This window comes from Gopherus evgoodei, chromosome 15 (genome assembly GCF_007399415.2).
Source record: "Gopherus evgoodei ecotype Sinaloan lineage chromosome 15, rGopEvg1_v1.p, whole genome shotgun sequence".
NCBI lineage: Eukaryota > Metazoa > Chordata > Testudines > Testudinidae > Gopherus > Gopherus evgoodei.
Genome location: NC_044336.1, coordinates 21,145,317 through 21,165,160, shown reverse-complemented (window position 1 = coordinate 21,165,160; position 19,844 = coordinate 21,145,317). Strand labels below are relative to the sequence as shown.

The 19,844-nt window shown below is 38.7% G+C and overlaps 1 protein-coding gene across 10 annotated transcripts in view; it reads left to right on the top strand.

Annotated features, from left to right (window-relative positions):
• The window catches only part of TEX2 (testis expressed 2), a 128,132-nt gene that overhangs the window by 103,208 nt on the left and 5,080 nt on the right, over positions 1–19,844 (top strand). For 8 of the 10 annotated variants that reach the window (XM_030534906.1, XM_030534910.1, XM_030534911.1 and 5 more), the window contains 2 exons: positions 7,940–8,072; positions 19,456–19,581. In XM_030534906.1, coding sequence (XP_030390766.1) covers positions 7,940–8,072; positions 19,456–19,581 — 259 coding nt within the window. The remainder of the gene's footprint in view (positions 1–7,939; positions 8,073–19,455; positions 19,582–19,844) is intronic. The other 2 variants (XM_030534905.1, XM_030534915.1) reach the window with 2 other exon arrangements.

Genomic DNA, 19,844 nt, shown 5'->3' with positions numbered 1-19,844 from the left:
ATCCTAACCATACCCTGACTAATCATAGCATGAGTCAGCATGGATTTTAAATTGCCTCAGTTATGGGGACTTTGGAGAACATTATAGAGCTTCTAAGTCACAGAGACTGAGTCAGCAAAATGTTAAACTCCATTTATTTCTACAAAATTCTCAATAGAGTGTATTCAACAGAGTAGGATTGTATCCAGCTTCTTGCTTCTGTACTCGAGAAAGTGCACAGGTGTTCAGTCAAATTAATTTATAGCCCCAAAGATAATTTTGCTCAAGACTAACGAAAATTCTCTTGACAAGAATTATTAGTTAGATCCACTGGCAGAGCAGAACACGTGACTAGGTTCAGGCTCTCCTGCTGACTTGCTGTGTGCCTCAGGAAAGTTGTGTATATGCTCTATGCCTCAGTTTCTCAATCTGTGAAACAAGTATAATCCCTCACAAAAGCATTAAAGGCTTACGTAATGTTTGAAGTACACTGAAGTCATGGGATGAAAGTAAGTACTAAGTAGTTTCCATTAAGCAGAACTTCAGGGAAATACTCCTGACTGACCGACCTTTCTACCAGTGTCCCTTACCAGGAATAAACATTTTAAATAAAGATAACAACAATGATATTTTCTCAGAACACAAGGATGGTGAAACATACACACACACTCGTGCATAAGCTACCAGGTCTCTTCTCTAGGGCTTCTTAAGGGAAATTTCAGTACTAAACTAGCTGATGAATTGCTGACCAGAGGGGATATTTTCTGTCTTTTTAAATCTTAGTTCCTCTCATTTGTTTGCAAAGATCAGATGATGATGACTCACCGGAGCTGGAGACCTGTGGTGTTTGATGCTGTGTTTAGCTGCATTTACTTAACATCATATCCAGTTTATCACAGTCTGCCCAGAAGAACTTTAGGTCCTGTCTACACACTGGTTTTGTACCAGTTTAACTATTTTGGTTAGAGGTGTGACTTTTCACCAAGGCTATGTCTACACTACGGGATTATTCCAATTTTACATAAACCGGTTTTGTAAAACAGATTGTATAAAGTCGAGTGCACACGATCAAACTAAGCACATTAATTTAGCGGTGTGCGTCCATGTACCGAGGCTAGCATCGATTTCCGGAGTGTTGCACTGTGGGCCTCGTTGTGTGCACGGGTGCAGGGTTAAATCGGTTTAACGCTGCTAAATTCGGTTTAAACGCGTAGTGTAGACCAGGCCCAACATAATTAGATTAGTACAACCGCCCCTAATATGGATGCAATTATTCTGGTGTATAGCTTATTCCACTGAATTTACATAAATAATCTATTCCGGTGTATACTAATACTTTTATGCCAGTGTAACTGCATGCACATTAGGGCAGTTCTACCACTTTTGAATTCTATTAGTAGAGTTAAAGTGATATAACTTCATGTTCTGGCAAGGCCTTAGAAACATTTATGTTTACCTTCTGATATGAGATTTGGGGTGCTGTCAAGTTGGGGACTGTGCTTCAGGGATTTGCTGAAAGTCAATACATTTGTTCTATTCTAGGAAATTTAGAAGTTGTGATGTGAGCATACGCAACTGAGTGCATCTCCTTAGTCTCAGAGTAAATAGCTGTTTGTTTGACCAAGACCCATCATTTTTTAATTTGAGCTTGAAGATGAGTTTTATTCCAGTGCAGTAAGATAACTGGTGAAGGTGTAGCTTAATCATTTGGAAAAAACAGACTATCCAACAAGCTCTCCCTTCATCAAAAGGACAAAGATCTCTGAAAAAGCATTTTTGCCAGTTGACTAAGTTGTTGCAGATTCTATTTGTAAACTTTGGAAATAACTAACTCTATCTCTAGGCTAGGATTCCTTGGCGCCACATAAAAATGATAAGTCAGAACTTTTTAACATCTGAACCTCTGTTCAACTCTTTTTTATTTTTCTTTGCCTAGCTTCTATGTAAAGTTGTTTCATCAATTTCATGCCTGATAGTTACTGTTTGGAGTGCTTGGGTGCAATATACAAGATCTTGCATCATCATCTTAAGGCTGAAAGTCCAATATATTAATTGAATTAACTTAGTGCAAACTCTGATGTCAGACCAAGTTTTGCAATAATTGACGCTCACTGAAAATTGTAACACTTTTTTGGTTAATGCCATACACACACTTTATGGATGACACTAAAAATTCTGTTTTCTCAAATCAATGAAGGACACAAGAAGGCCTATAAGCTCTAATGTCCCTCTCGGAAGTGTGAGCAAAATAGTTTTGTTTAGTTTTGAGATTTTCTAAAATCTGTCATGGAGCTGTCTAGAAACATACTAATCACCACCATTGAATCACCATAGTTTGTTGCATCCAAACACCATCATCTATCTGTGCATCATCTTCCTGTGTTATAAAATCGTTAGGGGGCTGGAAACTTGCCTGTAAAACACCTTGCACACTGTGAGTGCACCATATAGAGTTTTAATAAGTCCATTTTTTCATTTAACTTAGTGTTTGTTCTAAGACAGCAAATAATTTCACTACGGTTGGAAATGGAACCTTTTTTTCCTGATGGAAATAGAATTTCAATAGGGGAAATACTTTATTGCATCCCAGATTATCTGGGGATTGGAACATATTGCTTGTTCCCTAGTTACAATTCATCTGTGATCCTATATCTGTTAAAAAGTAATATTGCTGATTAAGTTCTCAATTGTTTTTAGTAGTTTTTCCCCAGTTGTGGAATCTTATTTTTTTTAAAACTTGAAAATACTTTGAAAGAAGTGAATTTAGTAGACAATTTTATGGTCTGATATTTTTCCATCAAAATTAAGCCACACTTATTGGTGGTAATTATCTCTGGTTTCCCATTTGCAGTAGTTTCTATGACTTTTTTTTTTTTTTTTCTTTTTTTGGTCTGCTTAGTTAGGCATTTCTATCTGGCATGTCTTTTGACAGAAATAGGTTGACATTACTAGCTCCTTTGCTTTTCTGCTTATGTCGCTAATAAAGCCCTGGGGAACCCTCTAGCATTGATTCTTCATTAGAAGTGAAGCAATTGTTGATGTGCCCTACTAAGACATGCCCAGCAGTAGTTGCTTATGATGAACATGTTGCTTCTTGTATTCTTCTTTGGTACCAGAGATTTGCATAATTCTGTTTATAATTTTGGTTTTATAGCAGTTGAAATAGCATCAGAATCAGTGATTATACCATGGTCAGAAATCATGTGTACAAGTATCAGCCTTTTGCAGTCAAAATATTATTATTGACTTAAGAAGTAGGGTGGCTGAAACTGGTTAAAGTCATTAAGGGCTAACTTCACAGAACTGAAAATAGAGCCAGATCAGCTGGGTGGAAAATGTAATCAGAAAACTGAGTGATGGTTGGGTATTGTTTAAGAACACTCTGCATAAACTTTTGACATTTTTCACTGAACTGTTTTTGTGTATTTAAAAAAATCTGTTTTTAAAGTAACGTTACTTTAAATACTTTTATCAATTCTAGTCCACATGTAGAAGGCAGACTGTATACTTGGATCTCTAGTAGTTCTATCTTGAATTACTCCTTTTGTAATTCCATTGATTTCAGTGTGGGACGCACATATAAATTAGGGAAGAATTTAGACTGCAAAACATGTTGTGACCTAGCTATCCAGTCTAGTGGCAGATGTTTGCCTGTCCTCTCCAGTAAAGATGCAAAGAACTCTCATAAAAGTATATTGGCAATAAGCTTTATATTTTGTGCAATGAAAATTGCGCTCTGCTGATACTGGTCTCCACAAGTGGCAGGTTTATCCCCAGTATGTGCAAGCAAGAGCATCATTTAATGTAGAACAAGGGCGGGGGAGGGGAATTCCCCCCCCCCCCCGTGATCTTGGTTTCCCTCCCCCCTTCAGACATTTCACAGGTGTATATGTTCCAATATGTCTTCTAATCCTCCGCCAACTTTACAGAATATAATATAATGTTCTATATGCTGGCACCATTTTGTCCTCTTCCTCCCACCATCAAATTTTTTCTGAAATGATGCCCATGTCTGGAAGCTGAAAGCAGTTAGTATACAAAACCCATCAGCATTACTGTGACTTTTAACAGAAATAACTGAACCGATTAAAAAAAAATTACATATTGTACCCCACCTTGATTAAAAACAAATAAAACTGCATTAACTGCTCCAGTATATTAAACTTTATTTATTCTAAGGTTTTGTAGACAGATTCACTGATAGTGAGATTCAACAACTTTTTTAATTAGTTTCTAAGAATTTTTATTCTGGAAATGCATGTTTGAATTTTAAAGAATCTGTTTTGGCTGCCAGTTCTGACTTAGTATTTCAGTTCTATGTTGTTATCTTTGTAATAAATGCATCACATTTAAAAGTCAGGAGACAGGTTTTATGAGATTGCGGTGTGTTTTGGTTTTACTTTTGTATTTACAACAATGCTACCATTCAGTAAAACTAATCTTTTCGGTTTCTGGTTTACAGACTAGTTACAGCAGACAAGTGTTTATGGTAGGATTCATAATCCTTGTAATCAGGGCCATTTTGCTGCCCCAAGCACGGCGGCACGCCGCGGGGGGCTCTCTGCCGCTCGCTGGTCCTGCTGCTCCAGTGGACCTCCCGCAGGCATCCCTGCGGAGGGTCCGCTGGTCCCGCGGCTCTGGTGGACCTCCCGCAGGCGTCCCTGCGGATGCTCCACCGGAGCCATGGGAGCAGCGGACCCTCCGCAGGGACGCCTGCGGGAGGTCCACCGGAGCTGCCTGCCGCCCTCCCAGCAACCGAAAGAGCGCCCCCCGTGGCATGCCGCCCGAAGCACGTGCTTGGCGCGCTGGTGCCAGCCCTGCTTGTAATTGCAGTCATTGTCCAATTAGGTGATGTTTTAGTTCCTGCATTTTATTGATTCTAGTAATAAACATGGAGCCACTGCAATAACCTTATTTAATTCTCTTTTGGCTCTAATTTTTAAGGGGATATATGTCAACAATCATTGGAAAATTATTTTTACTTTTGCATAAGCAATGTGAACTTATTTGTCAGTAAGTTCCTTAGCATAAAGGTAATTTAGACAACTTTCTCAATCAAAATTGCAGTTCTCAATTAAATGTTGTGGTTTTATGCTGTTTGAAGCTACTTCATGTAGTCTGCTTTGGATCTTAAAAATGCAGTGATGTACAATATTTGAAGAACTCTTTCAGAGCCTCACAAACAACAAATTTCCACTAATGCTTGACTTCAAGAAACAGACATTCTGCTCATGTGGCTTTCATCATCTGAGCAATTACGGACCTTGACAGAGAAAGCAGCTTTTTAATTTAAACAGTGCTTGTGTTACTATAACTATAACTTGATAAGATGTGCTGTGGTGTTACTGTATCTTCATCAAGGTTAGGCCACAGACAACTTGATGACTAAATTGTACCATGACGTGTGGTGGCGGGAGGGGAGGCGGCTATCTTTTTGTATTTTTTTTATTAATACTAATAAACCAGTTACCCTGAGTAGAAGAGAACATTTTTTTTCTCAGTAATATGATTGAATTGTTTCCTTAGCTTAATTTAATCTATTGTTAAAACATCATTGAAGTTTGGAGCATGCTGACTCACTGATTACAAAAAGAGTTGGTCTCAGCTGTTCAGACCTGTGATATCTGGTTCCCAATGCCATCTCTAATTTTACCAGCAGAGAGGGAAATTCTGCATAAATTGGCATTTGTTTCCTTGTTTAGAAACAACATAATGTGAAACAGTCAACGCACATTCATCTGAATTGTAGAAAAGTTTTATTATATTCGTAAATGAGGAGACTAAAGACAATTTGCCTTCAGAATTATTTATAACTGTATGATGATAGCAGACTTGGTATACTGAGTGGCTTGCATCCTGGAATTTGTGGTATAATGGCATTTCAGTTTTGCTTATGTGTGTTTGCAGAAAAGAGAACCATAAATACTTTGCATTCACATAGGCCTGAATTGTCAAAAGTGACTAGTGTTCTCAGTGGATGAGTTTTGGTTGCCCAACTTGAGACACTTGAAAGGGACCTGATTTTATTGAGGGTTGAGCACCTGCCCTCTGTATTTTGAGGCTTTTTAAGGTGTCTCAAATTGGACACCTAAAATCACTAATCAGTTTTGAAATCATAGATCTGAATTTTTTGTATTCAGTCTCTTCAAAAGGTTTTGTTTGAACTTTAAGAGCGGTTTTTACTTTTTTTTTAAAATATTTGAAATATATTCATATTGGTCTTCAGTGCATTAGAGCACTGCAGCAGGAGAGTGTTCATTATTATTCAGATAAAGTAAATTAATAGAGGAAATAAGGATGTTAAAAGAATTATTTTTTGTATTATGAAGCCTTAATGTGAATATTTAGAAGTCATATCTCGAGGATTGTTTGGGTAAGATCATGCAATATGAGACTTTTTGATACCTTCTCTGAGGGGCTCTATCTTGCCATTCAAGAAGGTGTGGCACTCTCCTTCCCTTGCAGAGGATGTCTCAGAGGGTCTTCCCCCCTCATTTTTTACAGTGGCTTAGGAAGGATTGTGATCCTATAGAGCCAGTAAAGGGAGTGATTGTCTAACTTATAGGCAGTTTCATTATTTAATGTTGATTATGATGATATTGTATAGATTTCTGAGCACCACAATAGAACTAGAACTTCACTAGTAATTTAATTGTTTTGGTATTTTATCAAACCACTGAAGTGGGGGTACAGCAGGAATGTGGACTACTGGAAGTTATACATGCACATAACTTGAAGCTAGTCTTCCCTGAATTGCTAGCTGTTTCGTGCCTCAAAAGAGTAGGCTCCATCCAGGAGATTCTCCATCCGCTTCTTTCCGGGGCGGGGGGAATACTGAACCTTTATTCCAGTGAAACTCCAGATCACATTGGAGGTTTCATGCCTCTGACCGCCCAATGGCTCCTCATGTTCCCAAGAATAATGGGCCTCTGGTACAGGAAATGAGGCTCTTGTGTGAAGCTGACCAGATGGGGACTGTACCCTTAGCTGTCAGAGATTCCACTGCAGTTGGAGTTCAGAATAAATTTTGAGTTGCAAAATTTTTCTAAATATTTTTATGATGGGGCGGCAGTTTTTGTTCAGGTCCTAGAGTTCCTCATTTGTGAAAATGGAGCATTTCTCTCTAGCATGTTCACTGGTACCTGTGTATCTCTACTTGCCATATCACAGATGACTATAGCTCTTCACATTTGATGATCACTTCATGCCTCACAGGAGGAGAAACAGCACCATGCCTCACAGGAGGAGAAACAGCACAGTTGCATTTAGGAGCAAGGATGTGTCACTGATAAGGGATAGGCGCGCACATCCATGTCTCCAGAAATTTTCTTGGTCACTGTGGTAAGAGGCCACCTGTACAAAGTGAATGACAGTCAGATGATTGAAAGTGCAGGTTAAACATTTACACTTATACAGCAACTTTCATGAGTGATATATTTGGAGTTAGACTCAGGGAAAAGTTAAATTTAAGTTAAAAGTGATTGAGCATTCATATATTACCTCAACAAAACATGGCTGACAGCAGAAGGGTTTTGACAAGTCTTCATTTGGTAGCCTTGGGATATAATGTTTAAAAAGATCAACTAGTCCAGAGATTCAAACAATTTAATTTTAATGTTATACTCATGTATAAAACAATGCCCCAAAGTTTTGGAAGTTGAACCATAATGGCATTGTGATAGTGTGGGCTCGCCACATAGCATAACTGACACACTTCATTACCTGCACTGTCCAAGCTGAGTGAAATGTGAAAATAAACAGCACAAGTGGTTAGAAAGTAAGAGATTTTAAAAATATTTTCCATTTTCAAAAATCTCTGGTCGTATTAGTAACCATATGAATGCTTTTGTTCTAAAATTATTTCTAACTTGACATCACTTTAGTATAAAATAATTGTGTAAGTTACTCAAGTTGCAATGTCACGTTATAAAAAATTTAATTTTTTTATTAACAATTCTAGGGCTTTGGATTGATTTGGAAATGTCCTACAACGGGTCTTTTCTAATGACCCTCGAGACCAAAATGAATTTGACCAAACTTGGTAAAGAGCCTCTTGGTGAAGCACTGAAAGTTGGAGAGATTGGCAAAGAAGGGTAAGATATTACTGCCCAAGAAAGAAACCAGACCTGTGTTTAGAAAGGCAGGGCTAATTCTACCCTCAGATATTACTGCAGTTCAATTCTAGATTAGTGAAAGTTGATGTTTGTATCTGAGGGCTGAATTTGGCCTTAAGTGTGTAATAACATTTGTAACCAGGCAATTCTATTTATTGACATTTGATTATCTTCATAAACTAATTTTTTATAACAAGATAATATACTTTATTATATCAGTTCTTCATTATGTTTAGTCAATAGATTTTGATCTTAAGATGTCTTAGTGGTTTGAGCATTGGCCTGCTAAACCTAGGGTTGTGAGTTCAATCCTTGATGGGGCCATTTGGGAATTTAGTTGGGGATTTGGTCCTGCTTTGAGCAGCAGGTTGGACTAGATGGCTTCCTGAGGTCCCTTCCAACCCTAATAATCTATGATTCTACTTGCATTAGACCCTGGTAAATGCTGAAGATAAGTCTGTACACAAAGTATAAGTATGCTCTCCAAATAGGAGCTGCTGCTAATAATAATAATAATAATAATAAAATTTTAAAGCTTTTGTAAGTAGAACAAAATACTTTAAAAAAAAAATCCCAAATCTTAAAACATATAGACATTTAAATTACCAATAAGTAGATTTGAAAAGACTATTTTAAAATCAATTGAATTCATTCATTAATTACCTGATAAGTTCTCATTTCATTATTCTGTATATTTTCTACAAGAAAAAGACAAATGGTGACATTGTGAAATAACTTCTAAAAGGAAAAATATTGATAAACTAAAATATAGGTATTTGAACGTATTTAAGGTCTCCTTCCAGTGTTCCCTTCTTTGACACTGACAAGTCAGTGAAATAGAAGTATTTAGTATTGGATAAATAAATTCTCAGTGTAACTCCAATGGCATTGATAGGCTCCCGCTAGAGATTAATTTTGTTCATTCTTGCTGTGAAATTAACATATTCACCAATGTTGCACGATACCCAAGTGTACCTAAATTAGAACATAAGAACAGCCATACTGTATCAGACCAATGGTCCATCTAGCCGAGTATCTATCCAGTCTTCTGCAAGTGGCCAGTGCCAGGTGCTTCAGAGGGAATGAACAGAACACGCAATCATCGAGTGATACATCCCCTGTCATCCACTCCTCCGTTCTGGCAGTCAGAGGCTATGGACACCTGGAGCATGGGGTGGCATCCCTGACATTTTAGCTAATAGGCATTGGATTTATCTAATACTTTTTTGAACCCCATTGTAGTTTTGGCCTTCACAACATCCCCTGCAACAGGTTCTACAAGTTGACTGTGCATTGTGTGAAGAACTACTTCCTTTTGTTTGTTTGTTTTTAAACCTGCTGCCTATTAATTTCATTGGATGACCCCTGGTTCTTATGTTAAGTGAAGGAGTAAATAACACTTTCTCGTTTGTTTAGCTCTTTTGGCTGCCACTGCACATTGAGCGGATGTTTTCAGAGAACTACCCACAATGACTCCAAGATTTTATTTCCTGAGTAGTAACAGCTAATTTAGATCTCATTTTGTATGTATAAATGGGATCATGTTTTTTCCATTGTGCATTACTTTGCATTTATCAATGTTTTGAATTTCATCTACCATTTTGTTGCTCAGTTACCCAGTTTTCTGAGATCCCTTTGTAACTCTTTGCTCTCTGCTTTGGATTTAGCTATCTTGAGTAATTTTGTATCATCTGCAAATTTTGCCACTTCACTGTTTACCCTTTTTCAAGATCATTTATTAATATGTTTAACAGCACTAATCCCAATATAGAACCCTGGGAGACGCCACTATTTACCTCTTTCCATTCTGAAAACTGACCATTTATTCCTACCCTTTGTTTCCTGTCTTTTTAACCAGTTACTCATCCATGAGAGGACTTTCCCTCTTATCCCATGACTGCTTACTTTGCTTAAGAGCCTTTGATGAGGGACCTTTTCAAAGGCTTTCTGAAAGTCCAAGTACACTATATCCACTGGATTACCCATATCCACATGTATGTTTGGCATCCTCAAAGATTGGTGAGGCATGATTTCCCTTTCCAAAAGCCATGTTGACTCTTCCCCAACAAATCGTGTTCATCTGTGTGTCTGATAATTCTGTTCTTTACTGTAGTTTCAACAAATTTTCTTGATACTGAAGTTTGGCTTACAGACCTGAAATTGCCAGGATCACCTCTGGAGCCTTTTTTAAAATATAGTGTCACATTAGCTATTCTTCAGTCATCTGGTACAGAAGCTGATTTAAATGATAGGGACCACACTTAATAATTCTGCAGTTTCATATTTGAGTTTCTTCTGAACTCTTAGGTGAATACCATCTGGTCCTGGTGACTGATTCCTATTTAACTTACCAATTTGTTCCAAAGCCGCTGCCTCTTGACACTTCAATCTGGGACAGTTCCTCAGATTTGTCACCTAAAAAGAATAGTTTATGTGTGGGAACCTCCCTCACATCCTCTGCAGTGAAGACTGGTGCAAAGAATTCATTTAATTTCTCTGCAATGGTCTTATCTTCCTTGGATCCTCCGTTAGCACCTCGATCTTCCAGTGTCCCTACTGATTGTTTGGCAGGCTTCCTGCTTCTGATGTACTTAAAAAAATGTTTTGATGTTTGAGTATTTGGCTAGTTGCTCTTCAGATTGTTTTTTGGCCTGACTAATTATGCTTGTACACTTGACTTGCCAGAGTTTATGCTCCTTTTTATTTTCCTTAGTAGGACTTCCAATTTTTAAAGGATTTTTGCCGCTAACTGCTTTTTACTTTGTTTGGCAATGGTGGCATTTTTTGGTCCTCTTACTGTTTTTATTTGTTTGTTTTGTTTTTTAATTTGGGATATAGATTTAATGTGAGCCTCTTTTATGGTGTGTTTTAAAAGTTTCCATGCAGCTTGCAGGCATTTCACTTTTGTGACTGTACCTTTTTATTTCTGTTTAACTAGTTTTCCACATTTGTGTGTAGTTCCCCATTCTGAAATTAAATTAGAAAATATAGTGTGAGCATAAACCAATATGCAGTTACATTTTCAAAGACCTTTAGTTATTAGATAGTTCTCAAATTTTTTTTTTGTACAGTAAGTAAGCAGGCAAGTATTAATGTTTAACAAATAGGGGGGAGAGTGAGTCAGAGAGGTGGAGCAATTTGCCTAAGATGGCAGAACTGAAAGGGCTAGGTTTTTCTGACATCTATTTTCATCCCTATTCATTGGCTCTACATGCCATTCTTTTGTAGCTGACTAGGTATGTGCCATTTAGGCATTAGACTTGACTTGAATCTCTCCATGCACAAAATTCTAAATGCTGAATATGCCTTTGGTGAGTCCATAGTGGTTTCCCATTTTTCCTTCATAAACACAACGCTCCCATTTGTGCCTGAGAAATCAATACTCTGCCCAATTTCTTCGTTAGACTGATAGGTATTATGTGGCACTACTAAACATAAATAATGTTGCAAATGAACGTGAAAGGGTAACTGCATCCTGCATGTCAACAGTTCAGACACTCCTCAGTAACTTTACTGCACAGTGTGAATAAACATGTCCAGTTTTGTATATATAACAGTTCTGTTTACCTTCTATGTTTAAATGAGAAATGCCTCTTGGATAAACTGGCTAGAAATTTACATACTGTATCCTATCTAACTTGTATTTGTGCTATTTGTGTCATTTTTTATAATGTGTTTGGATTCATCATTCTGTGGATTTTGTATTTATCTGGTGAGTGATATTTGTCAAATATCCAACTAATTTAGCTGTGGAATGTTGATTCTTTTTGTGCTATATAAAACCATTCAATGGGTTTTCTTTCTCTAAGTTTAGAAGGAAAAAATCTTAATGCACTGACTTAGAGGCTGAGATAATAGGTTGCTCTCAGCCACCTCATTTGCTGTTGCTGCCCCCTAGTGTCTCAGTACTATCAAGCCTGGATATAAAGACACCATTTCTGAATCCTTGGAAGCTAAGAATGCTCCTAAATCCATGTGTCCTATGCTAGTTTTGCTATGTAGTGAAGTCAGACTTTAAGTAGCCACTGGGGTCCTAGAATTTGCATGGTTCAAAGTAACTCTTCTCTTCCAGCAACAAACTAGAATGTCATAGTAGTTCCTGAGAAATCGCCAGTCCCTGAACAGTAGGCAGACTCCATGATAGTGCATATCCACTGCCAACAAATCCAGAAAATATTCTTGCAAATCTAAACTTTTGCTGGTATATAACTAAAACTGTCCCTTGATATTTAATGAAAGCTAATTTGCATGCTCAGGACATAACCAGGTCCATTCTGAAGTATATTAAAGTGAGATTTATAGCAGCGCTAAAAGCAAAAACATATTAATGACCAAATTCTGCACTGTTGCGCAGATAAATCTGGAATCTGAAGTCTGTGTGTGGATTCTGCTCTGTTTTACTAAAGTAAAATGTGTGATGACTCCACCAAAGTCTGATTAAATTACTGTTGATTTACATCCATCTCACTAATACAAAGAATGTGACCTTAAATATTAAAAGGAGCTTTTCCACATAATTTGCCCTCCCACCCACCTGGATAAAAACAAACACCTATAGAGATGGAGATTCTGCTTCCCCTCCCTCAAGCCTGCAGAATTGTCTTTGTATGGATTTATATCCTTTCAATGAAGGAACTGTCTCTGAAATATAGCGGTCAAACACATTGATTCCACACCTCCTATTTTTTATTTAAATTTACTATAGTTTGAATTCTCACACAGCAGTCATTTACAGGTAAAGTAAATGTTAATATCAGAAATGAGACAATGTATACTTTGAATTTAGAACTAAAACTATAGTTCATATGGCCTCTCCTAAGTGTGCATCGTGCCCAGGGCCAGATGTTCATTCAATTTGACCCATGGACACTTCCAGTATATTTTTGTTTTTACCATATACAGTGGATACTGTATGAAGCTTCTGAAAATTAAATGGGATATATGAAGAGTATGGAAACCTTAGTAGTAGTCACAGTTCAGTTCTGATCTGCACAGCTCATCTTAATTAAAACTATTAAATTAGCACAGTGAAGTATTAGTTCAGATTATGTCAGGATAACTGCTATGACAAATCGAACTGAACTCCATTCTTCTGAATCCAAGTTTGATAGTTGTCGTCAGTGCCCTTCACTGGAGAAGGTAGATGGTAATATGCAAAACTATTTCATAACTAGGGGGGAAAATGACTTCTATTGCTTCAGTTCGGATAACCATACTACAATATAATTATCTCCATAGTTGTGCAGGTATTTCTGACAAGCACTTTAAAAATAAAACATAGCCACATAATGGTGTTGCATAGCCTTTCAAAGATTCTCCAACCCAGACCTAATCTGCTCACCTGCCTTTACCATGACAGTTATGCAGAAGTGAGATATTACTTGCCCAGCTGAAGAAATCATTCTCCCCAGGCCAGTTGTCAAGGTAGAGTTTTTTGCAAGAGTGGTGTAGCATGAGAAGCAGGCTGAAGGTCCATCATATTGGGAAAAATTTGATCACAACACTGCTGTCGCTATCCTATATATAAAACCTTTTTACCTTTCTTTGGCCACACACAGAGACACAAACACACACTCCCTTCTGGGCAAAACAGACTGGATAAAGGCATATCCATTCTAAGTAGGGATGTCAAGGAAGCATGATAGATTGAAAACTTTCCAACAAATCCTTTGGAAACTGAAGCTTCCTGAGTGGTGAAATGTTACCTCTTGGAGCTTGTGTTAACAGACAGCACTGGGATATCTGACTTTTGGCATGAAAGGGTTAAGTCCTATAAGGAAATCAGAAATAGACATAAATAATGAAGTCGTCATAAATATTTTTCATTGAGTGAGTGAAGCTTTCTTTCAACATCTTTTCTTAAAGTAATTTTACTATTGTGACATGTCCAAAATACTTGACAGATTGTAATCCCTCACAATGGGAAAATTGAGACAGGGAGGTTAAACGACTTGCCAGTGCATCTCAGATAGTGGTAAAAGCAGGAGTGGAACTTCGAACCTCCTGGCTCCCAGCAATATGCTTATTCTGCCAGACCACGCTGCCTAACACACACACCTTTATTCTGTCAGTGTCTCCCCATACCCAACTTCGCTGTCTGCCAAAGTGGTACTTGATTTGAGTATAGGTGAGATTTGTATAGACAAGTGGGGAAATCTCAGTTAGCAGTGCAGACCATATATAAATGAGTAGGCAGTTGACTGAACGTGACCTTTACTGAAGTGCCTTGAGCCAAATTGGCTTTGGCGCTACAACAGCCAAAAAAGCCTACATTCCAAATAGCTGGAAAAAGACATCTGCCTCATTTGAAAAAGGCAACAAAACTAGTTAGCTTTAAGTTGCTTTCAGTCCCTCATATTAACGAACATGTCCAGCATTATTCTATCAAAACCAGTATCTTGCATTAATGTTTTGGACAGTACTCTGAAGTGTGTTGGGATATTATCCTGCTGGAGAGCACTCAAACACAAAATGCAACTCTGAGACACTGCCAGTGAGCAAAATGTGAAACAGCACTTCTATAAACAAATGACTGTAGCAGGTCTCGGACAGCATACCAGAGACTTATATATGCAAATACAGGCAAGCTAATCTACATTTAGAAATGCAGTGCAGTCTCCTAAACAAAATAATTCTCTTAGTTGTAGTATACTACATAATAATACAGGGTACAAATGGCAGTTCAGTAAAATCCCATGCAGTCAGCACAAGAAGGTACTTTGAGAATGGGACTTCCGTCTGTTGTGATCATGTAGTGTGATCCACATCATATACTGAGATTGGAGATAGTCTTTGATGTCACTTAATTTAATGCAGAAAGGACTTGCTGATGTCTTGGCTGGTAGCGTCACAGTTGTGGGATTATTTTAGGAATGCTCACTGGGACTATTGAGAGTGACCTCTTTCAGCCTTGGTGTAGAAGCACTTGGTATGCATCACTTCTGGGTGCTCTGATAGAAAGCAGGGAGCTACAGTGGGGTTGTACCTACAAAGAAATGTTTGAAGAAGGTCAAATCCAAACCTCAGAACTTGGATCCTTGCTAGTTAAAAAGGAATTTGAGATTATTGCCCTCATTCTTTACACGTGCTCTTAGGGAAGAATGCTGTGTACTGGTGCATTGTACTTGAACTGTCCTTAAGGTTGCTGTATGGAGTCCCCCCAATCTAAACATCTTCCTCTGCTCACTTATATGGGCAGTGACAATGGCTTCAATTAGTGTTCTGCCTGGTTCCTTTGAAAAAGGGAAACATGAGAACAAAACTACAAGAACAAACTGAAAGAAAACCCAGCTATAAATTGCATGTTCTTAACAAGCTGTGAAATATTACACAACTAAAATTACAATCCTGGGTAATCCCCTCTTGCCTGAAATTTTTGATTTATAACTGCTTAAAACTCTCTTGCTCTTGCATTACAAGAGATATATTAATGTCAAAGTGTATTCACCCATATCCTTCCCTAAGTTGAATCTGTTGCGAAAAGATTTGGTTCTCATGTAAGCACAAAATTACTCAAAAAATTGAATCCAGGAATTAGTTGCTATTGTGTAATATTTTGTATCCTGATTAAGATTATTCTTCAAGTAGTTTCCCTCTGGGTGCTCCACGTCAGGTGCACATGCCTCTCAAGCTGTTGATCAGAGATTTTCAGTTAGCAGTGTCTGCTTGGCCTGCTCATACACAGTATGCCTCCTCATGCCGAATACCGAGGCAATATAGGGATATGCAGGCAAATGGTCCTTAGTTTGTTCTCAACCACCTTGGCTTCACGTAGAACCCTAGCATGTCTGCCTTGAGCATGCTTTGGCTTTTCTAATATTTTGTGTAGTGGTCAGTATAGTTAATTTACATAAAGAGTGAGAGTAGTGGTACCATTACCTGCTTCACCTATGTGTCCAACCTTTGTTCAGGGTCCTGACCAATCTTCTTCTCCTGTCACAACATGCAGGTCACGTGCTTCATCCCAACCTAGTGGTTCTCCGCCTCAGGCCATAGCTTCTTGTTGGTTCATGTAGTTAGAATCCTCCTGCTCTACAGAAGTGCAACTGAATAGTAGAAGGAGATCAACCCACACTGTTTATGTGCAGAAATGGAAGAGATTCTTCCACTGGTGGTGGTGTCGCTGCCTTCTGCCTGATTTGGTGCAGCTTTCAGTCTTCCTGGATTATTTGTTGGATCTAAAAAAATCGGGGTTGTATGTTAGTTCAGTTAAGGTCGATTTAGCCACAGTATCAGCCTTTCATCCTCCAATGGAAGGATACTCCATATTTGCACATCTGGTATCATCCAGGTTTATTAAAGGTTTGGAGAATCTCTATCTGCAGATTAGGGACACTACCCCGACCTGGGATCTCAACTTGGTATTCAGTTACCTTATGAGACCTCCATTCAAACCAATGACAACCTGTTTTCTGTTGCATTTGTCTGTTAAGATGGTCGTTTTAGTAACTATCACCTAGACCAGTAGGATCAGGAAGATTGGGGGCTTGACAGCAGATTGTCCCTTTATGGTGTTTTTTATAGACCAGGTCTCTTCATGCCCACACCCTAAATTCTTACCAAAGGTTCTGTCGGAGTTCCACCTTAATTCATTCATCTGTCAGGGTTTTCCCTGAAGCCACACAGTTCTCTACAAGAATCCTATGTATGTATCATGGATGATAGAAGGAAACCAAGAAATTTAGGAAGTCACCGAGGCTCTTCATTTCCTTTGTAGGTAGATCCCTGGAGTTCTCAGTCTCTAGTCAGAAACTATTGAGATGGATATTGGGATGTATTATCACTTACAATGCTGTGGACATTCCTCCTCACCCCAAAAGGGTGATAGCACAATCAACCAGATCTCAGGCAGTGTCTCCGGCATTACTGAAGAATGTACCAGTATCTGACATATGTAGGCCACTACACAGGCTTCAATACATACATTTTGGAAACATTGTGCCCTGATCCATGCTGTCAGATCTGATGTGGTACTTGGTTCTGCAGTACTGTCTTCAATTCTGGACTCAGTTCAAAACTCCATCCTCCATCTGGGGATACTGCTTGGAAGCCATCTGAAATGGAGCACCCATGGGGGGGAGGTTACTCACTTGGTGCAGTAACTGGCTCTTTGAGATGTGTCCCCCATGGGTGCTCCAGTACCCACTCTCCTTCCCCTCTGCTTCAGACTGTTCCATAGGGGATGTTTTTGAATGAATAAGTAAATGAATGCAGTTTGCCTGCGTATCTCTGTATAGCCTTGTTACCTTCCACAAGGAGGCATAGGGTGCAAGCATGGACCAAATGGATGCTTATAACTGAAAATCTCTGATCAAAGGCTTAGGAGGCCCATGAGCATGCGAAGCGGAGCACCCATTGGGGGATACATCTTGAACTGCAGTTATTGTACAAAGTGAGTAACCTCTTTGCTCCACTACCTCTGTTCCTCTTAATCCATGATGGACTCTCTTCAGCAGAAATTACACTACTGCCATATACACCAGGTAACTGACCAGATTCCTGTGCCTCACTGGCACAATGGAGCTACAACTTGACCAGCCTGCAGAACCATTTCCCCATAGGGCGGGAAATGTGTGCCACAAAGAGACCAATTGGAGATTGTGTCCCCAGCTAGGGTGAGATGGAGGGAATTCTACAAAATACTTTTTAAAGGAATTTTAGTACCTAGAATCATTTTTCTTCTTGCCCAGCAGCAAAATTCCTTTCTTACCCTTCCCTTTTAAACTTGCATTAGGGAAATGTATACCCATGTAGCTACATCAACTGTAGCTGCAATGATACAAATTACTAATGTAACCACACCAATTACAACACTGCAAGTTTCCTTGATGTAGACAGAGCCTTGAGATCTGATTCTCCAGTGCCCTGCACCTTGTGTAATCACTTATATTCATGCAATTTTGAATGTGCATGAATACATTATTTAGAGGCCAATGGAGAATCAAGCCCAGTGTCCCTTGAAATTCCCATTTAGTCTAACGCCCACTAAGGCAGGGGTTCTCAAACTGGGGGTCGGGACCCCTCAGGGGGTCACGAGGTTGTTATGTGGGGGGTCGTGAGCTGTCAGCCTCCACCCCAAACCATGCTTTGCCTCCAGCATTTATAATGGTGTTAAATTAAAAACACTTTTTATATATTTATAAGGGGGAGTCGCACTCAAAGGTGTGCTATGTGAGAGGGTCACCAGTACAAAAGTTTGAGAACCACTGCACTAAGATCTGAGTTTCTAGAGGAGGTATTGTCTTCATAACTAATGATCATAGACTTTCTCACCTAAAATGAGAGGTTGAATATCTTAAGTACCAACAGTGTGCACAACACATTGCTTTGCACAGATTTCAATTAAAAAAGAATACGTAAGATGCTATAAGTTACACACCATAAGTTGGGTGTTACACACCATAAGTTGGGTGTATGTGCTGTAAGAGAGCCTGAATTTGTACAACTTACCCAGGTAGGGGCCAGAAGAGATGAAGTATAGGAAGAAAAGCAGCCAACAGGAGGGAGAGAGTTAAACCACCATCTGGTCCTTCAGCATGTAGATTTCACTCGGATTCTCTTAAAATCAGGTAGCCTCCTGTACATGCACCTACCAGTTTGTAATTTACACCACTTTACACATCGTTTCTAAATCTGGCATCCCACAACAATTATGGTAAATAGATGCAAAGGACCCATGTGACCTTGGTAGTGACCAGGGATAATAGTTTGTGTACATATGTGAAACATAAACACCATACCTGGCATGGCACAGTATGCTTTTGTTATCTCCAAAATAAAAACTAAAACTTCCCATCCTGGAACCCTTAGTCAAAATTTGTGTTGAATAGAGTCCTATGTTGGCATTCAATATAAATCCACTTGTTCAGCACAAGATACAGCTGCATATTCTCATCTCAGCATTTTAAAACTCATGTTTCGGTTTGTTTGTTTTTAAAAACTTTTGACATTTTTCATTTTGTTCAAACCTTTTGGAAAGCAACTAACATTAAAAAGAATGTGTCTGCAAACATATTTCAAGCCATCTTCCATTCCGTTAGGTGGCATGCAAAATAGCCATTCTGTTCTCTGTCTTGCCGTACAATACCCTCTCATTTCATGCAAGATTCAGCTTTACTGAAGAAAAACAGGCTTCTGTGTAAATAGTCATGTATATTTAATTCCAAGATTCTGCAACCAATCTCAGTGTGCATTTATTTATTTGTTTGTTTGTTTGACTTTATCTTTTTGGATAGTTAAGGAAAGGGAGTGGAAGGGATTACAGACAGTTCAGTATAAATATATAAGGCACCAAAAGAGCTACCCACAGTGAATGGGTGTTAATGTCAACTTTCATATGGAAATTGTTCTCTGTCTCTTTCAGTTTCAGGCCAAGGGCATATTGCCTTGCAGACAGTGATGAGGAGTCTTCTAGTGCTGGGTCTTCAGAGGAGGATGATGCTCCTGAGGTGATGGGAGGAGAGAAGCAGCTGACTCTTGGTGCAGAAGGGTGAGACATTTGCCTGTTGTTGTTTTTTTTAAACGTGTTTTGCCAGCTGAAGGATTATGACAACCTTTCATGTTCTGTTCCACTATAGTACTTGTCATGGGAAAGGGCATCGCTTATGTGTATGTATGTCCATCCAATAGCACACCTGAAAAGCAGCTGCTTCTGGAATGGAGGGGGGCAGTCAGGTAGCATACTACACAATAAAGGAAGAAAGGGAAATATTGACCAAAACAAATAGCTGCTCTTGCAAGTTATCATAGCAG